At 42.1% G+C, this 26,424-nt stretch overlaps 2 protein-coding genes across 3 annotated transcripts in view; one reads left to right on the top strand and one right to left on the bottom strand.

Annotated features, from left to right (window-relative positions):
- Ndufaf7 (NADH:ubiquinone oxidoreductase complex assembly factor 7) lies at nt 1-10,704 on the top strand. 2 transcript variants are annotated; one of them, XM_032908882.1, is made up of 10 exons: nt 1-85; nt 375-538; nt 1,659-1,739; nt 2,656-2,766; nt 4,762-4,975; nt 5,879-5,937; nt 6,406-6,516; nt 8,179-8,322; nt 9,335-9,508; nt 9,914-10,704. In XM_032908882.1, the coding sequence occupies exons 1-10, from the start codon at nt 49-51 to the stop codon at nt 10,127-10,129; spliced, it is 1,311 nt and encodes a 436-aa protein (XP_032764773.1). In that variant the 5' UTR covers nt 1-48; the 3' UTR covers nt 10,130-10,704. The 2 variants fall into 2 exon arrangements, with proteins under 2 accessions (XP_032764773.1, XP_032764774.1); XM_032908883.1 differs by lacking the exon at nt 1-85 and adding an exon at nt 163-280.
- Nucleotides 10,705-13,401: 2,697 nt separating this feature from the next.
- Prkd3 (protein kinase D3) overlaps nt 13,402-26,424 on the bottom strand; it is a 67,182-nt gene continuing 54,159 nt past the window's right edge. The window contains exons 12-18 of the mRNA XM_032908881.1: nt 25,873-25,945; nt 23,770-23,876; nt 20,253-20,414; nt 19,399-19,497; nt 17,369-17,636; nt 15,052-15,137; nt 13,402-14,459 (exon numbers count right to left, since the gene is read on the bottom strand). Coding sequence (XP_032764772.1) covers nt 14,286-14,459; nt 15,052-15,137; nt 17,369-17,636; nt 19,399-19,497; nt 20,253-20,414; nt 23,770-23,876; nt 25,873-25,945 — 969 coding nt within the window. The 3' untranslated portion in view covers nt 13,402-14,285. The remainder of the gene's footprint in view (nt 14,460-15,051; nt 15,138-17,368; nt 17,637-19,398; nt 19,498-20,252; nt 20,415-23,769; nt 23,877-25,872; nt 25,946-26,424) is intronic.

The raw sequence follows: 26,424 nt of genomic DNA, 5'->3' as shown, positions 1-26,424 counted from the left end.
CCCTTCAACTCCGCCTCCGGGGCGGAGCCAGGCCCCGAGGTGGTTGGAATGAATGCTTTGGTGAGACGCTGCGTGGCCCGCACGGGTAAGAGTCTCCTTGCAGAACCCCGTTTCCATAGAAACCGCATGGCGTGACTCTTTAGTTCCTCTGTAGCTTCTTGGGGCTGGAGCTGGAGTTGGAAGCCGGTTCGCACAGAGGCTTGGCTGTGTGGAGGAGCTTGTAGTCATGAGTTCAATGCACACCTCCATCGGGTTCTGACGTTGGGGCGAAGTTAGTGATGTGAGCTCGCCTGCCTTGCAAGCTTTCGGCGGCTTGCTGCGCGTGTAAGTGAAATGGTGATTTCTAATGCCGGGGTCTTAATCGTGTTTTTCAGGCATTCCCAGTATTTGGAGAGGGAAGTGCTTCAGCTCCGGGAATGAGCCGGCAGAAAGCAACCAGGTGACACCGATGCTGCGGCATCTTATGTATAAAATAAAGTCTACAGGTCCCATCACTGTGGCCGAGTACATGAAGGAGGTTTTGACCAACCCAGCCAAGGTAAACATAGGGGAGCGTGAGGGGAGCGTGAGGGGAGCGTGAAGCACGAAGTGTGTGTACAGAGAGGAGCCTGAATGTTTCCAGAGGTCAGGGGATGAGCCACCTCCGAAGTCCTTGGAATGTAGTCTAATCTGTCATTTGATCAGGTTGTGTTTAAGGGCAGTGCCAAAAGAAGTCACTACAAATTTCTGCAGAATTTAGGTGACAGAATGTAGTTTGAATTAAAGGAATGATTTTCTAACTGGGTTGCATTTCCTTGCCATAAGGGAAACACTATATAAGGTTGACCTTGAACTTGTAGCATCTTCTTGTTTACCCTCCTGAGTGTTGGGATTATAGGTGATCTCCACTTTCCTGACTCTAAGAAAGCTTTGAATGTTTCCTGAAGGTTAAGCATTATGGTAAAACTTGGGATATGAAGATAAGACAAGGCCTTCTCTCCAGACCTTGTAAGAAATATAATATATATATATCTCACTGGATTTAGTTTTGGGTTGGAAGTCTTTGGAGAGAGAAGTCAGTGAAGATGCTGTTTGAGTAGACTGAAGAGGTATGGATGCTGAGGAGAACTAAAATGGGAAGAAAGAGACTTTGCATTGGCATGAACTTTAGACAAGCAGGGCCTTTGTTTTAAACCTACCGTTTTATTGAGATTCATCAGTCATATGAACGTTGTGTAAGTCACTGGTATATAGTTGGATGGCTCTCTCTCCCTGTGTCTCTCATGCACACACTGATGGATTTTTCACACAAATCACATTTATTTAGGTTGCACAATGGTCAAGAAAAATTGAGGAACAGAGTATCAGCAACAGGCAGGGCTAACTGGGGAGAGAGGGCTGCAAGGATGGGGAGAATCTTACTGTGCTGACTGGGAGACGTGAACATTGCATGTCTGCAGCCCTTCTACTTGAGTAATTGCTGTTCTGTGAGTTTTGCAAAATGACTACTACCATGTAAAATTTAGATAAAGACTCTGTCCTTATCTTGATTATTTTAGGAGAGAGAACTTCCTTGGTAAACAGTGACTTCACTGAATGAATTACATAACGAGTGGGGGAGTACCTTTGAAAGCCTTATCTGAGAAATGAATCTTTTCCATTTCTTCTCTTTTACTCAGGGATATTACGTGCACCATGATATGCTAGGAGAAAAGGGAGACTTTATTACTTCACCTGAAATAAGTCAAATCTTCGGGGAGGTAATACTCAGCGTGTGGACCGTAAAAGAAGTGAACGTTATAGATGCTTGAGAGCAGAACAAGCTATGCTCATCTGTAACAGGGTTTGGGGTGTGTGTGTGTGTGTGAGTGTGTGTGTGTGTGTGTGTGTGTGTGTGTGTGTGTATGTGATTTATCAAATATTTAAAATTTTAGAGGGAATGGTGAGAGAGCATTTGAAAAACTCAGATTTCACTATAGACAAAGAAGTGGAGACACGTGAAGGACAAGGGACGATAGAGAAGGTTTGAGAAGAGGAAAATCGTGAAAAATGTGGTTGAAAAGGGAGGGAAGGAGGGAGGGAGGGAGGGAGGGAGGGAGGGAGAGAGAGAGAGAGAGAGAGAGAGAGAGAGAGAGAGAGAGAGAGAGAGAGAGAGAAATGCCAGCTATGACTTAACCATGTTACAGTGGAGCCTCCCTGTAAGAAACAGAGTTGCGGTTCATTTAGTTCCCTAAAAGTGCCTTTGATGACTTAAAGATAGGAAATAGTACATAAACAGAAGTAGAATCTAGGTTTGAGGAAGTAAATTATATTTAAGGGTTGTGTAATTGTGGAAATCACAAGTAAGAAGAGATGGCATAATTGTCGTGTGTCCTTTTGTTCCCAACTCCAGTACCTTTCTGTAAGTGATTGCTCATTCGCACCGTGGGGCTTAGCACCCTTCGCCATGATAGTAAGCTTCCTATGCAGCGTATGTCCTGCCAATGTTGCCCAGTGGAGGTCCAGTGATTCGTGTGTGTGTGTGTGTGTGTGCGCGCGCGCATTTGCATCTGTATATATCTGTGCATGTCCAACAATCTATATTGAATTATTTGTAAATGTTTTGCTGTTTAGTATGAAGTATGTGTGTATGGAGAATTTCATGGTATAACGCTTCAATGTTTTTTCTTGTCATAGCTACTCGGGGTGTGGTTCGTTAGTGAATGGATGGCTTCCGGAAAGAGTACAGCCTTCCAGCTGGTGGAACTTGGTCCAGGTCGGGGTACCCTCACAGCAGATATTTTGAGGGTAAGTAATAAAAGAACGTCTCTTAAGTCACATAGGTCAATCTTTCTATTTTTGAGCTAGTTTTCAAATCTTACTAATCTTCTGGGTTTTCAGTCCTACTTTCTAATTCCTGTATTTGTCAACTAAAATCCAATGTCAGAGTAATGTGGTGGCCAGATGTTGACACTGGGTGACTGCCACTACTTTTACCTTACTCTTTGAGATGGGATCTCTCACTGAGTTGGAAGTTTGCTGACTTGCTAGGAAGCCCCAGTCATTCTCCTGCCTCTGCCTTTCCAGGATTGGGATTAAAGGTGCACAGCACCAGGGCTGTCTGCATTTTGATGGGGCCAGGGATGAGCTCAGGTCCTCAGACTTGCACAGCAGATGCCTCACCAACAAAGCCTCTCCTAGCCCTAGTGGGGCATTTTCTTTCACTGTTCTCTCCTGTACTTTTCCCCTAGGACTTTGTAAAAATATTTTAAAGGGATATATAGTAATATTTATTAAACTTTAACTTTTTCTGTTTTGAAACTCATCAATATTTTTGAAGGTAACCTGTATGTTTTTTGGCAATCTAATGTAAAAAAATCATTACAGATTTAATTTTTTGATTTTTTTTTGCTTGAAATTAGGAATTGAAGAGTTTTTAAAATGACAAATAAGAATACTGATTATATTTTAAAGAGAAAAAAAGCCCACTCATGAAGCTTCCGAGTCTATATATATTTTTAAAATTGACAGCCATTTGAATATGAAACATTTTAATGAGGTTTTTAAGTAGTATTTTTTTTAGGTAGGTGTGGCAGAGCATAACTACTTTATTTTATTTTACTTTTATTTCAGAGATTTATTTATTTATGTGAGTAAACTGTAGTTGTCTTCAGACACACCAGAAGAGGGCATCAGATCCCATTACAGATGGTTGTGAGCCACCATGTGGTTGCTGGGAATTGAACTCAGGACCTCTGGAAGAGCAGTCAATGCTCTTAACCTCTGAGCCATCTCTCCCTATAACAGCTATTTTAAATTTGATCTTTTGAAAGGAGTTGTTGTTGCAAAATTTTTTTTATATATTCTTTTATTTCAATCACTGCTCCTCCCCCCCCCCAAAAAAAAAGAAAGAAAAGAAAAAAACTGCCTGGGTCAGACGATTAGTCTGTATCTGTACACTCCCAAAAGCAGAGGAAGCCACAAGTGGTCAATGGGCCACTGAGTGCTAAAGGTTGTTAAGATGTGTACCCACCCCCATATTTTCCCCAGTGCCATTTAATATGCTTCTGAGGATACAGTTTCATCATGTCCCCAGAGAGGTTTCTTTAATAGACACCCAGGCTTTATTCAATCAACCCTGTATACATTTTATTTTCTTGGACTTTTTAAGAGTACTCGATCTGAAACATTGTGTGGATGGTAAATCTTTTTATTTTTATTAGTAAATTGTTACTCGGAAGCCACATTGCAGTTTATTTCTTATATAAATGGTGCTTATTAACTCTAATAGGTGTGGTTCCCACATGTTACTGGAGAATGACCTGGGTCAGGGGTAAATCTTTGTTGTGAATCAACTAATGGTTGTGGTGAGCAGTCAGAAACCCCTTCTACTTGACGCATTGTGTTTGCCAGTGTGTGGTGGTTTGGCCCCCATAGGCTCATACATTGGAATGGCTCGGTCCCTCATTGGTAGAACTGTTCAGGAAAAGATTGGGAAGTGGCCTTCTTAGAGGAGAGATATCTCTGGGGATGGGCTTAACGGTTTCCAAAGCCTACACCAGGCCCGTTCCTTCCCACTCTCTGCCTCCAGCTAGCTTGTGGCTAACATGTAAGCTCTCAGTCACTGTGCCAGGGCCATGTCTGCCTGGCTGCTGCCATATTTCCCCCTGTAATGACCATGGCCTCACCTTCTGAAACAAATGAAGCTCCAGTGAAACGCTTTCTTTTTTAAGTTGTCTTGCCATTGTGTCTCCACAGCAACAGAACAGTAACTAAGTCACAGTCTTTTCTTTTTTGTTTTAGGTGTTCAGTCAGCTTGGGTCTGTGCTAAAAACCTGTGACATTTCAATACACCTCGTAGAGGTGAGCCAAAAGTTAAGTGAGATCCAAGCACTGACACTGACTGAGGAGAAGGTCCCTTTGGAGAGAGATGCTGAATCCCTAGTGTACATGAAAGGTGTCACAAAGTCTGGGATTCCAATCTCCTGGTATCGAGACCTGAAGGATGTTCCTACAGGTACACTTCACACTGACTAAAGGCAGAGCATTGGTCAGAACTCTCCACAGCTCTGACAGATGACCAGCTTTTTACCACAGCCTCAGTTACCACTGCCAAGGCCCTTACCTGCAGAGAATAGCTGACTCTTCTTTGTCTAGCAAAAAACATGATAATAGAAGATTGCTTAACATTATGGAGTGGTGTTCATTTTATAGAAACCCAAACTGTAAATCTCTCTGTCCTTTGTAGTATTTCCCGTTAGCTAGGATGCTACCGACAATGGCCTGGAGCAGCTGAAGAAAGTGACTGGAGATAGGTTTAGTCACTAATCTCTCAAAAAATCTATACTTGACCAAAGGCAAGCAAGGTGTGGTGGTTTACCAGTCTAGGAGTCTTTGACAGGGTGGAGACAAGATCCTCAGCAAGACACCAAAAGCCATGTCTGGCATTAAGTTCACATTCCTCCTCAGATGACAGATTTGATTCTCATTGTTCTTGGGTTCAGTGATGAGTAGAAGACTTAGCTGATCATTGAGTATTTTTTCTTTGTATGCTGTTCACAGTGAGCTTCCCATAGAGTTGTGGTTCTTAACCTGTGGGTTGAGGCCTCTTTGGGGGTTGAACAACCTTTTTATAGGGGTTGCATCTCTGATATTCTGTAATCTGATATTTACAGTTCATAACAGTAGCAAAATTAAAGTTATGAAGTAGCAATTTTATGGCTGCGGGTCACAACATGAGGAACTGTATTAAAGGGTCTCAGCGTTAGGCAGGTTGAGAACCATTGGCCTAGATGGTGGTATGGAAGCATCCCGGGTTTCAGTGCTGAAGAATCAGGCACTTTTTTTTTTTATGGTTAATGTTCAGTAGAGTTAATTGCTTTGAAATGCCACTATTTCTTTTTCTTGTATTTTTAAACAGGATACAGCTTTTACCTCGCACATGAGTTTTTTGATGTTCTTCCTGTGCATAAATTTCAGGTATTGATGGGAAAGTCGTGTTTATGATTAACTAAGGGCCTTAAAGCTGTGCTAGTGAACACAGTGCGTATCCACTGCTTGCCCAAGTTAGTATTAGGTGGGATTTTCTTGACTATGATTGAGAAGCAAGCAGAAATATCAATCAGAATCTTTATTCTCTTGGGTATGTTGCTATGAATTCTTAGTCTTGGGCGAGAGAACCTACAGTGGGAATGACTGTCTTGAGGATTTACTGACAAGACTAGGATTTCCCTATATCCACCTGTGAGACTTTGGGTTTAGTGATGGGCTGCATCCATGGCAGCTTGTCACACAGTGTAGCCGTTTGTCCCAGAAGCGCCTGCTTGCTCATGCCCCATCTTCCAACCCTGTGCTGCTTGCTTCTCCTACAGCTTGATTTGTTATTCCTTCCTTAGAACACCATGCTTTAAGTGCTTGCAAACGCTTACTTTGATGTGTTTTGTTTAGAAAACACCACATGGATGGAGAGAAGTGTTTGTTGATATCGACCCACAATCTCCTGATAAACTGAGGTTCGTCTTGGCGCCTTGTGCGACTCCCGCAGAAGCCTTCATACAAGTATGAATTTGAGTTTTCCTTCTAAGTTAGCTGTTTCAGAGTCGTCGTCTGTCTTCCTAGTTGACACTTTAGCTTCTTCCAGTGGGAAGCTGGAGCGCAGCCCATGAGGCGCTTGGTGGTGGCAGTCACAGTCGCAGTCCAGAAGCCCTGTGGGCTACGTTGTCTCTCGTGTGTCATCTTGCTATGTAGGAAGATGGGACTCACAAGCATTTACTCAGCCAAGTGTCCGCCTCTGTTCCCTGATGACGAATGATGCCATGTGATCTGCTTAGCAGGGAACATTCCCTGTGGGAAGGCAGTGAGCTGTGGGAACCGCTGAGGTACCTGAGCGGCATGCAGTGCTCTGTGTTTTCACCGCTTTCATCACTGACAGCTGTTGGGTTGTACTCAAACCCAGACCTACCTTTGACCCCACACCATGAACAGATACCTGCTGCCTTCTCTTGCCTTTAAGGAATGGTCTCCAGAGCTTTCTATCTTGGGACTGAACTTAAAAAAAAATTATTTTATTTAATACACTGGTGTTTCACTTACATGTTTGTGTGAGGGTGATGGTTCCCTTGGAACTGGGGTTATAGATGGTTGTGAACGGCCACATGGCTGCTGGGAATGGGACCGGAGTTCTCTGGAAGAGTCCAGTGCTCTTGATTGCCCAGTCACTCCTTTAGCTCCAGGGCTGTTTAAAAAGGTCCCCAAATAGCACTTGCTTCTCAGGAACATCTGAGCTTCCCATTTATTTCTTCTCTACCCTAGAGAAACATCTATGTCCTAGATCTTAATTAAGAATTTCCCAAAGTTTTCAGTTTTAAAAACAGGGTTTTGAAAACATGCCCACCAACCTGTTTTCTTTACAAAGTATGTTAATATATTAGACTAGATACTTGTGAAGTTTCTTTCATATTCTATGTCATTCTACCTGAATGACAAACTCTTTTCCTAGAAGTAGTCTCTTTTAGTTCTTAACCTAACTAGGACTCACTTAAGTATCTCCTGTCATTTGCATGGGGCCATGGGTGCCACCTGTCATTGTGAGGCTTAGTCTGAGGTGGTATGGGGAATCAGCAGGGCAACCTGAGGCATGTCGGCAGCTGGCTGGCTCTGACTTTTATAGCTACACTGTAGGTTATTATGCTGTTTTCAAGGGCTCAGGAGGCAGTGTGACAGTGGGTTTTCATAGTGAACATGAAAATAGCAAATTTTACAAGAATTGTCTCTAGTTCATCTGCTGCTTGGAAATACTGGACACCACTGGAGGGCTTTCTGTCTTCATGGAAGGCAGCACAGTTGACTCCACAGGATCTGATTTCATCAGATGCAAATAAGTGGTACTTTTGACAGTACTCTGGAGGCCCTGTTAACGTCAGGTCTTGTTCTTCATGCATTCAGCCCAATGGACTGTGTTCTCATTATTAGTGTGGAAAGTGCTTGTGTAATGGTATTGACCATGTGGTAGGTTCAGAGTATCGAAATGTCTTCACACCTAATGTTCACCACGAAAGAAACAAGTTCTGTATACCGAAAAGGTTGCCGTGTGAAACTCTGGCCAGACCATATTCTAGTTGAATTCATTATAACTAAGAAACGTTCACTGTAGAAATGTGAAAGGTCCTGAGGAAGCAGCTCTTCTGAGTGGTGTAACGAGTCGAACTCTTCCCTCACCAGCGCGATGAAAGAAGGGAGCATGTGGAAGTTTGTCCTGATGCTGGGGTTGTCATCCAGGAACTGTCCCAGCGCATTGCATCAACTGGAGGTGCTGCCCTGATTGCGGATTACGGTCACGATGGAACAAAGACTGACACCTTGAGAGTATGTGTCACGCAGGGCATGCCTTATCAGCATCTCCCTGTTAGTCTGACGTTCACTAAATAGTTCTTAGCTTTTATGGTGTCTTTGTTGCATTAATGTTAATTATGCTGTTATAACTACCCATAATTTCAGATCTTACGTCGTTCGTAGCACTGAGCCTGGATATGCACTGAGCCTAGTAAGCACTGGAATAATTTAATTTTAGGGAACAGTCTCTCACATTAATATTCAACCCTGCCTTCATTAAAAAAAAAAAAAAGCTACTTTGCATGTTTAACTTAGCAACTGCAAACTGTTTTAACATATTTTTCTTTCTAGATACTTCCTTTCACCCTTCCTAAACATTCTTTTGAAATGTTCTTTAAATGAAACTAACCACGTTGAATAGTCTATAACTGGAATATATTTAGCCAGAGGCTATTACTCATTTTCTAGATCCTTGGTTCTTTCTAACTTTATTACTGTTAGGAAGTCTTGCTGGGTGGCGGTGGCACGTGCCTTCAGCCCCAGCCCTTGGGAGGCAGAGGCAGGCGGATCTCTGAGTTAGAGGTCATCCTGGTCTACAGAGTGAGTTCTGAGACAGCCAGGGCTACACAGAGAAACTGTCTTAGAAAATCAAAACCAATCAAACAAAAAAGGGTTCTTACCTGGGGGTGTTCTCTAGCCTTCCCTCTGGGATTAGGTAGAGCAAGTCTGGATGGCGTACACACCATATCGTCAGACTCTGTGAACTGAACTACCTAGGTTCTGATAACCAGGACTTGCCCACAGCGTTAATGGGAGCGTTAAAGGTGACAAGGTTAGGCACTCACGCCAACGTCACAAATCCTACTGCCCTTTCCATGGCTTACTTTGTTTGAAGAAAGGATGTTACTGTGTACAGTTTAAACCAGACTCAGGACATACTTTTCTTCTTAACACTGACAATGTAAAAGATGGGTTAGTAGGATGTCCTTTCTTTACTCTCAATAATATTAACTAAAACAGAGTAAACACTGTTCCTATCCTCAAGGGGTTTTATGAACACCAGCTGCACGATGTCCTGACCGCTCCTGGAACAGCAGACCTGACAGCTGACGTAGACTTCAGTTACCTGCGCAGAATGGCACAAGGAAGAGTAGCTTCTCTGGGTCCCGTGGAACAAAGAACATTTCTAAAAAACATGGGCATTGATGTGCGGCTGAAGGTAACGGTTTATCTCACTAACACTGAATATCCTAATTCCAAAAACTATTTGAATTGAGCTCTGCTGGCTTTAATGCTGCCGTAGCAAGCAGGCCTATGCAGTTTTTGCACAGGCAAGAGCTGGGGTGTAGCATAGCTGGCCAACTTTCTGTATGAGACTGAGACTCCCAAGAAAACCATGTTCATGGGTATGAATTGATACCTCCTCTTCTGAGGACATGGAGCTGTTACAGAGCAGATCACCTGGGATAAAGATGCAGATGTAGACACTGGATCACAGCACTCTACAGTTATAAGACACTGTGATCACATCTGGGGAGTTGCTGTACTGGATCATTACATCATTAGTGCTACGCTGGGGGAGTCCTTCTTCCGGTGGTGTTCATTAAAGACTTTCCCCCCTCAGGTTCTTTTGGATAAAGCGGGTGACCCATCCCTGCAGCAGCAGCTACTTCGGGGGTACGATATGCTAATGAATCCTCAGAAGATGGGAGAAAGATTTCACTTCTTTGCCTTGCTGCCTCATCAGAGACTTCATGTGGGAAGTCAAGGACGGAAGGCCTGCCAGTCAGAAGCCCCCTCGTCCTCTGTACCTGGGTTTGATGAACTGGTTTGGCACTGATATTTCAGCTGCCTTGACTATCAGAATAAAAGAAATTCACTTTGCATACTGAAGTTGACTTAAGTACTCACACTGTCAACTCTTTTCAGTCAATGGCCTGTTTTATATGAACACAATCAAAACAGTAGAATGTTAAAGGTTATAACCAACTCCTGTTATAATTGTTTTCAACCCAGTGAAGCAGTTTATTGTGAAATTGTTTCTTTTATCAAATTACTGTATTTCTACTTACTTTTTAAAAACATATGAGCACTGATTGGTTTGCTATTTTCAGGGATCCGAGTCAACAGATCTGGATATTTTTAAAGGGCAAAAGGCAGTGTATTCTGATAGAAGGCTCTCTAAGGTTTAATATTTGAAAGAAGTCAGATGTGAGTTTCTAGAGTTAAGATCCTGTTTTTGCTGAAGGAGATAATTAACTGAATATGCCAGTATACACTTGGTTCTCTGGTCTGTGAAGTGCACAGATGAAGGCAGAGTGACTGGTAAGGAGTCAGCAGTTCTCCATTCTGGAAGCAGGATTCAGAATACACATGCTTCTGTGGATGAAAGTAAAGATTGATAACTATAATTTTTCCTTTTTTTTTTTTTTTGGAGCTGGGGACCGAACCCAGGGCCTTGTTCTTGCTTGGCAAGCGCTCTACCACTGAGCTAAATCCCCAACCCCGATAACTATAATTTTAAAGAAGTAATAAGTCATAGTTAAAAAGACTGCAGCAAATCTGACTTTTACTGAAGTAAGAATTAAGAGCAATGTTAACTATCCAGGAGGAACAATTTCCTAGGCTGAGCTCATTCTGTTGTATTTTCAGGTCAATACACAATTTTAGTTCTGTATTAAATTGGTCTGTAGAACCATGCTATTTATCCTGTAAATGGGCATTCCTTATCAGCAGCAGTCCTGAGGAGCTTAGGTGGGAATGGTATTAGCCATGCCTCAGCCTGTGGTAACTGCAGTGAAAGTCACTGATGGAGTGGTATGCCACTGACTCATTTATTCCCGTTTCCGCTTAGCCGAGCGTGGCCTTAACGTTCTGTGTCTTCGTCTGTGAGAGAAGAAGGAACAAGGCCGTATTTAATTGGTGTGTTATGGTGCATGCACATTTTGGCCACAGCACCTACAGTTTAGTATGTACCCTGTGACCACATTTAGGGCATGATCACATTTACATGTGAGGGTTTATAGTGGATGCTTATTTTTTTCTTCATTGCTCTCCAACTTTGTTTTTGAAACAGCATCTCTCTCCGAACTCACAGCTCTTTAGTTTGACCGAATCTTTCACCTCTCCCCTTGTGCTGCAGTGTCTGATGGGGTTACAGGCGTGTACCGCGTGGTGCTGGGGGTCCCCTCTGGAGCTCTTGATTGTGCGGCAGATGCTTTACCTCCTGAGCCCACCCCCAGCCTTGTGCGCCCAGCCCAGACCATCCTCACGCTCTGCTCTACCTTTCTACCTCCACAGCCACTGTTTCAGATGGGATTTTGTTTTCGGGGACCAGACTAGAACACTTGAAAGAAGTAAATACTTACTTATATTATTCTTTGTACTGGCATCCCAATAAACGAACCCTCTAGATAATTATGTCAAATGTGGTATACAACTGAAATGGCTTTTTAGAGGGTGGGCGATATGTAAGCATAGTCAGTGCTCATGCAGCATTGGCTATGTTCACAAAACTGTCCCACTACTCAGGCCCAGCGGCAATATTATAGCCAAATAAAACTCTCTTGAGATCTTTGTACTAGAGAGGGTCTAATGTTTTCACATAGGGAAGTATGGTGATAGAGAAATACATTTTATTATCAAGTTTTAAGAATATTTACAAAAGTGGGATGTAACAAAAAATATAAAATGTACTAAACAGTGTCATTATACACTACTTTGAAAATTGTCACATGTTTCTAAGAAACAATTACTTTTTATGCAAACACAGCTTGGCTTTAAGACAATGACAGAAGTTATGCAGGTTACACAGTGGAGTATTACTCAACTCCCAACTACGACAGTGCCTTTACAGTCTCTCTTTAAACAGCATAGGGCTTCAACGAAAACAGAGTGCAATTACTGTCATGGCTTGTAAAGTCTGATTACAGAGGTACAGCAACCCAGCAGTCACTCCAGTTAGTTTTCACACACACAGTAAAGCCACAGTGGGCTAGTGACACACACTAGCTCCATCTTGTACATACTGGTCAAGCAAACTCAGCAGAAATGAAAAATCCATTCTTACAAGTTTTTTAAAATTACTCTTCACAACTGCTGTATGAAAACAACCACAGAGACAGTTTGGAAAGTCTTCTGGAAATACTTACAGATATACAGTACATTGCCAATGGCTGGGACGGTTGAAGGGACATGGGTATAGGCCTCGGTTTAAATCCATATTTACTCAATGACCTTCAACAGCTAACCGTGTGCCTCAACTTCTTTAAGTGTGCTTAGCCTAATGTGAGGACAGTTCAAAGCATAAACATTTACAACAGAGGCACCCCTAATGTTTGTGTTTCTTCAAGGACCTTTTACATGTCAGAAAGATACCTGCAGCTGCTCTCTCACCTGCCAGGGCACTTAGTTTTAGTCTGCTCACACACCAACTTTTTCCTTTGCTATCTCGGGACCAGTGGGAAGTGACGACACTGGCATTCCAGATTGTCAGAAGCGGTCACACAGCCCAATCTTCACAGCCACATTGAAAGAGGCAGTAGGAATTTATGGTGTCCACTCTCCAGACTGAGAAACTAAGTGCTCAAACTGTCACCTGCTCAGCCAAACAGATCTACAGAGTACAGACACTAAAACTTAAACTCAGGTTTTCTGATTCCAAATTTTTGCTTTTAGCACAGAAAGGGAGAAACAAGAAAAACTGTTCTTGGTGACTAGTGATGAATGAAGAAACAAACAGCTACTATATTTCTCACAAGCGGATAGTCCTGGATCCTTTTCTTTGGGTAAAGCACAGATGGGACTATCGCTAATGTAGAAATCTGAAGGGCACAGAACTCAAAGGTTTTTGAATTTGGGGGGTTTCAGATTTGTAAGTCAGGATGTTGAACTAGTAGAGTCTGCAAACATTTCAGTATCTGGAAACTGAAGCCCTCCCGGTGTAGAGCAGCAGAAATAGGGATATTGAACCTGTATTATTAACTACTACAAAACGGCTGGCTCTGGAGCTGAAGTGTAGGATGTTCTTACTCTTCCTTCATCCGCTGTACTGGTAAACTCCCGATAAGCTGGACTTTCCTGTCTGACTTCAACCACTCCTCCAAACCGTCCAAAATACAATGCTAGTTTAAAAAACTAGATATTTGCAAATCCCACCCAAAGGCTAAGGGAAGAAGGAAATGATACTGCTTGTTGTGTAGTGACATTTACTGACCCCGTACTAGCTTTCCTCTTTAGTATGTAATTTTGTCTATAATTTATTCAGCTCCAGGTAAGGATAAATTAGTTAAATGCAGAGTTGTGCCCACACACTGTTGGCGCACCGTATCAAGATGGTGTCAATTGAGAATATACGTGCTCAGTGGCACAGCCGAGTGCTCACCAGCTAGTTCTACTCATTTGTAACACCAACTGTTCAGTTCTAGTGACTACTACGACATAGAAAGAGTCACGACTTATGTCACACAGACATAAAGTAAAGAGGCATCCACCACAAGGGGAGCAGTGCAGTGTTCTGTTTGTAGGGGTCCAGGAAGAATCAATGCCTCCAACAGTGGACAAATACTAAAAGTCCTTACAGCAAACCATATGTTGTTAGCCTCGTGGTTACTGCTTAACTGCAAACCTGTTGAGTAATCAACCTTATAAACAATAGCTAGACAGTCATAGGCCTTTAAAACAAATGATCTAATAACAGCAAAGGAGAGATAAATTATGTGCTAGTTCACATTGTGCTAATGTGAAGGATTAGGAAATTACAGAACCAGTTATTGCTTATGCTATAAAAATTTATAACAAGTTCCATTTTGAATTTCTTACTCAGTTTCCCTTCATGTACCTACTCGTTATGAGCTACAGAATTGATGCCAGCATGTCCTTCTATGTCCTCATGATGCTGCCACCTTGCAATGACAGTCTGCAGAGAGCAACAGTCATGCAGCAAAGTATCCGTTCTTGAAATGAAACCCTTCCTTATAGGAACAGCTCACTCACAACTAAGGACCTTCCTCCATGTCATCCGGGTTGGGGGCCATAATGAAATGCTTTGGGTATTCGAGATTGTGCGTGTATGCATGTATTTCCCAGCGAGCATCATCACTTTCATGTGTGATGTAACGTTCTCCAATGCGAGTTTCGAATTCTCTGAGGTCAAGCCAAGTCTGATAGTCCTAGGGAAAGAAAATGACCATGAGTCACAAAGAGACAGTGCCAACAACCCCTCGTTCATAACCTTAGCTGCAACAGCGGACAACTCCTAATCCTTCCGTCTAACTAGTACTTCAAATTGGCAACGTTCAAGGTAAGCCTTGGACTCGAACTGAAGCCTCCTATCGGGCTGCCTTACTGAGCAGCCCGGTGGCTTGTTCAGTGTTTGTGCTGCCCTCCACGTCCTACAGAACAGCTGCACAGCCGCTCTGCTCACAGCAATGTCCGTGATAACCCAGGGAGGAATCAGACGAAACAAAGAAAAACTTTTAGTGGACATTTAAAGTAAAATATGCTGAACATGTTGACTTTAAAAATGCACAAGCAGCTAAGTACTTATGACAGGCCGATTCATTGTTTCTGTTCCTGGGTGTTCAAATGCCTATCAACACTGACTTGAGTGGCAGACAGCACAACGCCCAGATGTCCAAGTCACAGCACGACAATGACTACAGAGGCCTAGATTATCCCAAGATGTGCTGAGCCTGCTGCTCCTAGAGTGGGTGCATGAGTGAAGACAAACTCACAGGAGAGTAAGATGCAGACTTCTTTTACCTGTAGCCAGGGATGACTGAGGGACTTGTCAACGCTGTAACGTTTTCTCATCTTCACTTGAAGCAAGTTGTTTATCAAATCAATTGCTAGATGAAAAGCAAAATTATATATGAGTTTTGGGGTGCCCAAACCCGTGATTCTGCCTGCAGGAGAGCAGACCAACTCATGTAAAGATGTCAGGGAGAAAATACGCTTCTCAAGTGTACAGAACTAACACACAGAAGTGACTCAAATGCCTCCTGTGGTGAGTATGAGCCAACTTTTCATGTTACTAAGGTGGCAGTCAGTGCGGTTACACGCATATACTGAAGCCAGATTGCCAGGCTGAGGTGTGCTATACCACAGTGTGACTTGGTCTGTTGCTAAACTACTCTGTATCTTGATTTCCTCATCTACACAATGAAACTGTTGGGAAGATGGCATCAGCTTGCTATAAAAGCTCAGGATGTGTTCAGCACACAGGTGCTAAGCATTCATTACTATTACACGAGGATGAACAAAGCAGACTGGTTCCAGATAGGTTTTCCTCTTGCAGTGACAGTGCTCTCCCCCACCATGTGGTGTGAAAAAGTGGCAGACGTCACCCTTCTACAGATATCCCCAGAAGGAAGTGGAGAGCACAGCAAAGGTCACACTGTCGGCCTTCGCAAACAGGTGAGGGGTGATCTGGTACTTACACCGACACTTAGCACATTCTACTTGGTTGTCTGGAGAAACTGAAATACTGCCAAAGCAAGGCAACCATGAAACCATATACTGATCACAGACTGCGATGAAAGCCTTGTCTCGATATGCAAAGACTTCCTGTGAGTTATTAACTTCTGTGCTTTAAATTCTTCAAACTCTTGTCTATTCTGTCACTGGTGCTCAGTCTCTGATCAATTACAGAACTGTTTCATCCCACTTGCTGGGTCAGAATCTAGGACACGGCCAAGCGAATGACAGGAGATGTTTATGGACCACACTGCTTTAGAGCTCTGAGAGCTGTGAGCATCGAAACCTCCTAGTGGATCTCAGCTCTTTTGTTACAAAGTGAACCTGGCAGGCTGCTGCTGGCTCTCCTGTTGTTCCTGACACTCCTTCCAGTTTAGTGGAGTTATTTATCAAACTGTCATCTGGTCCAGTATATATGGAAAGATAAAACAGACCGACTTATTCCAAGGCTACTCCACTCATAGATACTCCTCAGCACTACATCTACTACACGGGAGAACTGTGCACTAAGGATGGCATACTCCGTCAGTAATTAAAGAGGACCAATTTCATTCCTTTTCCCTGCCTCTTCTCTTCACCCCTTCCCTGAGAAAAGGTCTTGTAGAAAGCTTTGAAACCTCCCCAATCCTGGGGTCACTAGTGTATGCTGACAGCCCTGGCTCACTCCGACATGTACAGAAGGAGGCATTACAAACTGAAAAGCCTTCACTAGTCATGAAGACTATAGTAGGAAGCTTCTTGGTAAGAGATCAGAGGGACTGAAAAAATGAACTGCAGATATAAAAGCTCATTCTATGTATAGAGTACATAAACTGAACGTGTCTATTCAAGGGATTTACAATGTTCTGAAGATTGGAATAATTAGTTACCAAAACATGTCCTTAAGACAAAATGCTCAAGTGTTAGCATGAGAGGATATTTATATCTTGGAGGAGGGGTAGGTCAGGAAGACACACAGGCCAATCAGAAGGTAGCTTTGAAGAAATGAAGAGGTTGGATCAGGGGCTGTTGGGGAGGAAAGACATGCAAAGACACAGAAAAAAGTTAGGAGTGCACAACTAGATTTGTGTGAGAAGTAGAGGTGAGACCAAAAAGGTGTTTAACAAGGGCCACATCAGAAACTTATAGTGGCTGTGGCTAAAGGGAAGTCAAATAGATGAAATAACTGTTTCCTGCAGACGGATCCAGTAGCAGCGACTGAATCATCAGACAGACCAGTGGGCGGCACAGGTAAAAAGACACTTTAGTAGTTTCTGGATGAGGCTGTTGGGACCTGGATTACTGTCATGCCTAAAAATTTTGAGGAAAAATAGATACAAAACAATTTAGAAGTAGAGTACTTGGCCTTGCACAGTGGCACACACATTTAATCCTAGCACTTGAGAGGCAGAAGCAGACAGATCTCTGTGAGTTCGAAGCCATCCTGGTCCAGAGCTACCAAGTGAGACGCTGTCTCGAAAATAAACGTTAATAATAATAAGGCACTAAATACAATAGAGTGCCCAAAGACTGGTGCTGACGCAGGGAGATGAAGAGACAGGAGGATTTTGATCACAAAGATTTCAGACTAATGGTGAGAACCTGAAACTTAATTCTCTTTTACCTTCGCTGGAGATTTCTCGCCATGGATTTGGTGGGTACATAAATGCAGCATTTTGGATTTGGTCGTTTATATCTTCATCTTCATTGAACGGGAAGGTGCCACTGAGGCTCACATAGACGATGACTCCCACCGACCACATGTCTAGGGAACGGTTGTAGCCTTTGCTCCTGAGAACCTCGGGGGCTAAGTAGGCTGGAGTTCCCACCACTGACCTCCGGAACGACTTCTCACCAATGATGCGGGCAAACCCAAAGTCACATAGCTTCACCTGGAAGTTGAATAGACAAAAGCTTATCAATTAATGTAGCAATACCTGTTCCTAAGTATGCTCAGTGCACTTAACCAAAGGTGCTGACTATGCAGACAGCTGTAGGCAGGCACACTGCAATGCATTTCCCCAGGGGCAGACAGATACATTTGTAGCTCTGTGACACTACAGCAGTATGAAGAGCTATCCTGGTGCTTATTTTAAAAACGATTTGTCCTCTACCGTAAACTGCCAGAGTCATGGATTCAGTTTTGTTGTTTTGATGAAATGGAGGGTTCTGATCTTCAATTACTCCAAGAAACCCCCGTATGATGGCTCTTCCTGGCTGTCAACTTGACTACATCTGGAATAAACTACAATCCAGAAATGGAGGGCACACCTGTGCTCCAGATTTTGAGGCTGGAAGACACAGGCTTCTGACCCAGATACCTGAGGCAAAGTGGCCATGGTAAGGTCATGCCTTTAGTCCCAGGAGACTAAGGTAAGCAGATCTCTGAGTTCAAGGTCAGCCTGGGAAGATGCAAGCTCCAAATACAGGTGTGGTGGTGCACACTTTAATCTGGACCACACCTTCTGCTGGAGGCCTACTCGGGGACATTGCAAGGAGGAGAACTCACTCCAGCTGCTTGCACTTACTTGTCAGCACATATGCTGGAACCTACTTCAGGATTCCAGTCTAAACAGAGGAGCGGCTGAAACAACAAGCCTTGTGAGACTGAAAGACTACTATATCCTTGGAATTCCCATTCACAGCTGCCCATTATTGGGTTAGTTAGACTGTATGTCATTACAATAAATTCCCTTAAAATATAGAGATATTCCCTAAATTCTGTGATTCTAGAGAACCTTGAGTAATGTGTTTCAGTTTTGAATCCTCAGTGTCTAGACATATAAAAGTACTCAAATGTTAAGCTACAGTATTTCGAAGCATCCTTCATTTTGCTTAATTTTAGAATATCTGTTGGCAAAGATGTTACATATCAGCAGGAAAGTAAGCAAGACTTACAGATGATAATAAACAGTAGCGAACCTCTGAGCTGCAAGTGCTTTCTGTGCTGACAGACCACTACTCCAGTTGGTTTAGAGTTGAATAAGGTTACATATGACCATGACCACAACAACTGCCATGTTCTCTGGAAGCATGATGGGCTTAGCAAAGCTCAGGACACTTAACCTTGTTACATCATTTTAGATTTTGTTTTGGTTATTAATGATTGCAGTTATGCCCAACAGGCAAATAAATGCAAAGTACTTCCCAGAGGCAATGCTCTGACTGACAAAGCGACTTAGCAGCTATAAACTGGGAGAGAGGTTTGGAGTGCACACAGCCACAGTGTAGACAACTGCTGGAGAACACAGTTGGAGGCATATTCAAATGCTGCTTGCTGTTTGTAGTGTATGTCACATGATACATGTCGTATGAATAAGATTTACTGAGACATAACTGACTTTGGTGACTCTCTATTCTGATATTTGAAGAGCATAAATAAACGGGTAGTTGTGAGTCTCATATATATAATTAAAACCTCCCCCACCCCCCGCCGAGAAATCCAAAAGTTTGTTTCTTGAGACCTATTTAAGTCTGAAAAAGTGTCAATAAATACCAGTAATATAATAATAAACTCTGAATTTAAATGATTTAGCTGCTGCCTCAAACTGGCAGTCAGAGACTATAATGATATGCACATAGAGCTGTTCTGTATCAGGAAGAGCTTTTGTGAATGTCACTAATACTTCTTAACAGGTTCTGAGAATGTCTCACCTGAGGAAAAGGTTCTGCAGACGCAAGCAGCACATTTTCGGGCTTTAAATCACAGTGCACGATATTCTTAAAATGTAGATTCCTCAGGGCAACAAGTATCTGTTAGGAAAAGGTTTTGAGGAGCAACTGAGAGCGAAGTAAGATGACCAACAGGTATGAGACCCTCCCTGAAACCCCTGACTTTACATGCTAACCTACGACCTGGAGAGAAGATGCACGGCACAGAGGGTGGGGGTATCGGCGTCCTTGCAGAGGACCAAGTTCAGTCCCGATACCCACAAGATAGCTCCTAACTGAACTCTAGTTCCTCTGACCTGTTCTGGCCTCCACAGGCAACACACACACAAACACACACGCGTGCGCACACACACATATTCATACATTAGGCAAAACACTCATACACATAAGATAAAAATAGAACTTAGAAGTGATCCTGCTCCTGCAAAGGGCTTTTTTTTAATACCTAGAAAACCAATGTGACTTCTTGAAATGAATAATCATTTCAAACTCTACTATATTTAATCAAGATGTAGCTAAAAGTATTACTGTTTTACTTCTATTAAGGCTACTAACTCTTAGTTTCCCAATATATAAAAATGGGGTTGTCTAACTCTCTTAGTTTTACTGGTTTCTTTCTTTCTTGTTTAGATTTATTTATTTATTATATATGAGTACACTGTAGCTGTCTTCATGCACACCAGAAGAGGGCATCAGATCCCATTACAGATGGCTGTGAGCCACCATGTGGTTGCTGGGATTTGAACTCTGGACGTCTGGAAGAGCAATCAGTGCTCTTAACCACTGAACCATTCTCCCAGCCTAGTCTTACTGGTTTCAGGGTAGAGTTACAATACCTGTGTGACCATGAATTTAGTAATCCGTTCTGGAAGTCGACTTTTTTCACTGGACAGAATCATTTCCAACATATCTCCATGAAGCTTTTCCATCACTACGAAGACTCGTTCTGGGGTTTCAAACATACATTCCAGATTTACAATCCCAGGATGGTGCAGATTCTGAAGAGAAGTGGAAGGGTATTTGGATGATCAACTTCAGTAGAAATGTGAACTCACGTAAAAAACTACAATGAGTATATGAAGATACAATATGAAAAGAAAAATAGTTTACTCTCATTCCTCCTCAGAGCTTCCTTTTACATTAGAGGGAGACCAAATGCAGAGATCAACTGACCATGGGGTACTCAACAGCAACAGGCACATCTACATCACAGCTCCTACACCGACGGCTCAGAGCGTCATGGAAGGGTTAGAGGCCCAGGAAGCCTGCTGCAAGATAGAGTCTGTATGTGTTGGGGGCTGAACCTGTGAGATTCAATGGTACATGGCCTAAGCAACAGCACCACCAGGGAACATGGCAACACGGACTGGGAAAATCTCAGAAGGCTGACCCCTAAATGAAGAGCTAGAGGCAGTTAATGACTGCTGGGAGAGGGAGTCAGTCTGCTCCAGGGATAAGCACCTAAGAGCTACAATCCCAAGCAGTGAGCCCTAAACACACATGAGCAATACTAAATGAAATCGGCAGACCATATTCATAAATTTATATATATGCAATAATAATAACTAATAAAACGTTTAGAAAGTAAACTAAAAGCATATAAAATAAAAACAACAAGACTCACAGGTGATTTTTCCAATTATGTACTAGAAAACAGATTCACTGAAGGGAGAGACTGTCTTCCATGTCTTCCATGAAGTCTTCTTTACAAGACGTTTTGTAGATTAGCTTAGGCTACATCACTTTTACATGCCTCCTCCTCAACACAGAACTGACCCCTGGACTCTGTGTGTGTGTGTGTGTGAGAGAGAGAGAGAGAGAGAGAGAGAGAGAGAGAGAGAGAGAGAGAGGAGGAGGGGGGAGGGAGAGGGAGGAGGGGGAGGGGAGGGAGGGGAGGGAGGGAGAGAGAGAGAGAGAGAGGGGAGAGAGAGGAGAGAGGGAGAGAGGGGAGAGGAGAGAGAGAGAGAGAGATATACATGCAGAACGCAGCAAGAATGTAAACTGTAGTAAGGTTACCTTCAATCCATGTGAAAACCTATCTGGAATGCTCACTGATTAAATACTATGAAACTAATTTTAGTAAATAAGGTATTATGTGGAAATTTTGTTTTACAAAGTATTTGTGATACAAGTTTACACTACATTCTATTTCACATTCAAAGCATGCTAAAGTTCATCTTTAAACTATTTATGCATACAGATTTTGCTGAGTCTATACACTGTCAAGTGACAACTAAAGTCACAATTTTGGACGCACACAAACACACACACGAACTCTGTCCCCCAAATACATAAGCTTTTATGAAAGCAGACTATCTAGGCAACCTAAAACACCTAATTATACACTGATACAAACAAGCAGTATTCACTGTGTGTATTAACTGGAAATTCCTAAGTTAAGTATTCACTCTAGTGCTGTTTGTGATCAAAGCCAAAGAGAAATCAATACTTAGATGAAGATCTTTATGTTTATTGTTTTATGTATTAGTAGGACAGCAAGATTTCAAAATTAAATATGAAAAACACCAACCACACACTCTTATACAGAGCCTATGTAAGTGATATTAACATTCTACCTAAAGTTAATTTTGTTGGAAGAAGTTTGATATAAGCCTAGGGACTGACTGATTTTGATTATCATTTCTCTGAAAACAAGAAGTAATTGTTACTAGCAATAATAACGTAAGAAATATATCACTAAAATTTGCTTAAATACTGCTTTCCTTCAAAGAGTAGTAGGCTATATTACTCTCACGCATAAGCAGGTGAAGGTCTGAGAGCATTAACTACTACATGGATATTTTTTAAATAGCATGCAAAAGCCATATAAAAACTGTTGCAGGATACTTGATCAAACTATGAATCCTGAGATTACGTTGTTTACTGGAAACCTCTTTTTCTAGTTGTGTGGCTCAACCCTTAGCATACACCTTTAATCCCTGGCTGGAACACAGACAGGCCTTTAGGTACACATCTTTAATCCCAAACAATGAAGGTAAAGTTAGTTTGTAGAAGGAAGCACCCATGTATGAAAGTGATGTCTAATTTAGTGGTAGACAAAGTGGTGAATCAGTGGGGAAAGATTTGATAGGGGAGCATATGCCCAACTCTGAGGAGAACAGAGAAAAGAGAGGGTGCTCCAGAGAGAGCAGTGTGGAGAAAAAGGAAGAAGGGGGCACTTTTACCAGGAGAGTTTTACAGAGACAGACTGACGAGAGAACAGGCTGGACACAGGTAAAGACAGAATTGAGCCAGAGAATGAGATCGCTGGAGTTAGTTTGAGGCTAAACACCAATTCATTCAGGAGAGGATGAGAGCGAGGTCAGACGGAACCAGTCCACTTGGAGAGGAGGCGGAGCCAGAACAGGTAGTTGAATCAGACAGAATTCAGAAAGAACTAGAAGGGGTGAGTTTATTCAGCAGCAAGTCTCAGAGGCTGAAGACATTCTAGGCCTAGATACAACTGTATAGAGACTGGAAGCTTCTAGGACTAGGTCGAGGTTAGTAGGCAGAAGCAATAAACCTCCAAGATGACAATCGCACACGGGAGAACAAAAAACATTTTACAATGAACTGATGGGAACTACAATATTATTATTTCTTGCAACATCCAGAAGATAACAATCAAGCTAAGTTTTTATCTTCTAGACAAATCATAAAGAAGATAAGAAAAATACTTTAAAGAAAAATACTTTGATTTATATAGCACATTTGCTAACATATCTTTAGAATATGCTTTGATAAGCTGAGCACGGTGCTGTGCATCTGTAATCAAGCACTCAGATTTAAAGCCAGAGGACAACCATGAACATGAGATTTATCTTGGGGTACATAACAACCCTTGGCTTTAGCAAAACCAAAACAAGAAAACAACAACAAACATCCCAACCAAACAAAACCAAACACCACCAAACACAGTAATGCAGTACAGAGAACCTTGAATTAACAGAACAACACATTACTGCTAAAAGGCACACTTTGTTTTAATCCATGTTCATTTTTAGGGTAAGTAGCATATTTATATCATATCTGAAAATCTGATGAACAAGAAAATGACATGATAAAAATACAGAAGTATCAGTATCTCTGAAGGAATTAAAACTGAATTTCCCTTTATTATTTTTAGAGATTTAACTCAGGAAAAAAGATTCTAATCAAACTAGTATTACAAAATAAAATCATAGCAGTGCCCGTAAACTTTTATACATTATAATATAAATATAAAAAGCTTACTGTTTAGTACTCAGAAGATCCAAACAAACCCCCAAACATATCCTTGTCTGCATCATCTAAATATCCATTCAAAGTCTCACAGACCAGCAGTCAAGCCCAGGTAAGCCACTCTACGTTTACCTGTAAAATAGCCACTTCATTCCGGAGCTGACTCTCTTGCTTTGTGGGGAATCGCATCTTATCGATTACTTTAATAGCCACATCCCTTCCTGTCTTTCTGTGCTTTCCTGTTAAAGAATAGAAAATAATCAACTGGTAGCTCACATAAAACAGAAAAGCTGCATTGGGTAGGTGTCCACAGACAGACATTTTATGTATTTATTCTTGCATTTTTCTTTTGTTCATAGTCTTTTCCATGTTAACAAATGCGTTACTTCCCTCTACAGACTGCCTGTAATAAGGTGATCTCACGACCTGCATGCGCCTGCTTGCTGAGAAGCAGCAGACCACGGTAAATAGGTGACAGTTTTTAAATGCCCCGATCGAAGACTGTCAAGATGGAAATAAAGTACTAATGAAGTGAGCAGAGTGATTAACTACAGCAAACTCTCAACTCCAGACCTTTAAATTCTAGGTATAAAATAAGTACATAACAGTATCTCAGTCAGTAATTAAAACAAATTAATTACTTTGCATTTATTAAGTGGAGTCACTGTTCACAAGGTGAAAACAACAGGTACATTTCTTAGCTCCATACAACACAATGAGACCTGTTTTCTACCAGTTTATTAACATAAAAATTACTTACAACTGTTTCAAGGACATGGCCCTAAAATTCTGACTACTTTAAAAGACTAGACAACAGGGCTTGCTTGGTAGGATGCCACCAGTACTTCAGACCAATTACTCTTCCCTCAGTAAATTCTTCCAGAGATCTCACGAATATAAAACCAACAAATCTGAAGTTGCAAACCACAGATGTGTGCATGTGTAAAACCTACATACTTTCTGGGTGAGGCATAATTCCAAGCAGATACTTGGCCTACAAGGAAAGCAGACACCCCTAAGGCTTCCCTCAAAGCTCAGCAGGAAGATGAGAGAAGCCCAGTGTTACAGGCACTCTGGCAGGAGGATGCCCACCACATGGCAGGGGCACGGAGCAAGCACAATGCAGTGACTCAGCTGAGCAGCTGGATGGTAAGAAGATGCATTAGAGCAGTGGTCCTCAACCTGTGGGCACAACGATTCTGGGGGGGGAGGTGCTGACCCTTTCATAGGGGTTACCTAAGACCATCTGCATAGCATATCAGATACTTACACTATGATCCATAATAGTAAGATTACAGTTATAAAGTAGCAACAAAATTAACTTTACGATTAGGGATCATGTTATTAGGAAGGTTGAAAACCACTACAGCAGAGAAAGTCCTTCAGATGAGGCTGGAAACAAACACATGTTAACTAAGGGAACAGAGGATGGAGAAAGGTGCAGAGGTAAAGTACGGAGGCATGCAAGCATGACTGGAAGAAATAAAGAACAGTAATTAGAACGGAGGTTACACAAGCAGAGACTGTAACAGCTTGCGTACTCTAAGAACAATGGACACAGACCACAGACAGTGGGCTTCTGAAAGTACTAATATTAACATCTGATGCTGATTTTCTGAAAGGTTCACTCCAAGAGTGGTGGGGAAGAAGGGTAAGACTGAAGGAGGAAGCAAGGGATGCCAAGGGTTTCACATTCTATCTTGGATCACAGCTTACGGAGTTCTTTCATGGGCATGTTAGTTTTACTTAATTCCAGTAAGCCTATGAGCAGTGCAATTCAGTTTACTACCTTTAATAGGCAGATGCCAAGATTCTGAGACTCATAGAAGCTAAATGGTTTTATCTGTATTCTTAATCACAGGACAGAGTAAGAGTGCAGTTCTTCAGACCTGAGGATATTCAAGTCAACAGGAGATGAATGCTGACTGTGCTTTGGGAACTAGGGGTGAACCCACTTCAGTGAACAGAGCACACAACCCAGCAGGAGCACACTTGTACATATGAGCTGCGAGAAAAGACAAAGACTATTACAAGGTAACTTCCTGACTCTGCCACTCTTAGTTTTGCTACTGGAATGAAGAGAAACTTGGTTTTAGAGAAAAGGACTTAGTTGGGAGGATGTAAACCAGCAGTTGAGGAAAAGGGCACTTAACAGAACTGTGAGCTAAAAGAATGACGGCGTCTTCAAACCTCACAAGTTAGGAAATATGTTTATCAAAGGCTGTAATTGCTTACCTCCATAAACAATGCCAAACTGGCCAGAACCAAGCACCTCATCGGCAAAGATCTGGTAAACACTGCTGATGTCCTAGAGAAAGCAAGCAAGCACAATGTTCTCCACCGAGCACATCAGTGTCTCTGACTCAAACACTTAGTTTCACTTTCATGTTAGAAGCAAAAACATTTATGAAGCACAGAATATTTTATGACGCATAGGCTTCCTGGGTTTTAAAGAAAGGTAGCCTTGTATTATACTGTGATTAAATATGCAAATATAACTTATTCCTTAAGAAGACCCTTAGGAGCTGGGTGTGGTGACACGTCATTAATCCTAGCATTTCTCCCCAGCACAGGCAAGCATATCTGTGAGTTCAAGCACAGCTTGGTCTACACAGTAAAACCTGTCTCGAAATAAAACCAAACCAACCAAACAACCTTCAGGGAAAAATACTTTTGAGTTGAAAATTATTTTCATATTTAGTACTGACCTATGAAAAATTAAGAACAAAGTTTTACCAAAAAGGAGACTACTGTCTTTGATTTAAAAAATCAAATCAAAACAGAACA

The sequence above is a fragment of the Rattus rattus genome, chromosome 7 (genome assembly GCF_011064425.1).
Source record: "Rattus rattus isolate New Zealand chromosome 7, Rrattus_CSIRO_v1, whole genome shotgun sequence".
In the NCBI taxonomy this organism is placed as follows: domain Eukaryota; kingdom Metazoa; phylum Chordata; class Mammalia; order Rodentia; family Muridae; genus Rattus; species Rattus rattus.
The sequence above is the reverse complement of the archived record's forward strand: the minus strand, read 5'-3'. Positions and strand labels throughout refer to the sequence as shown.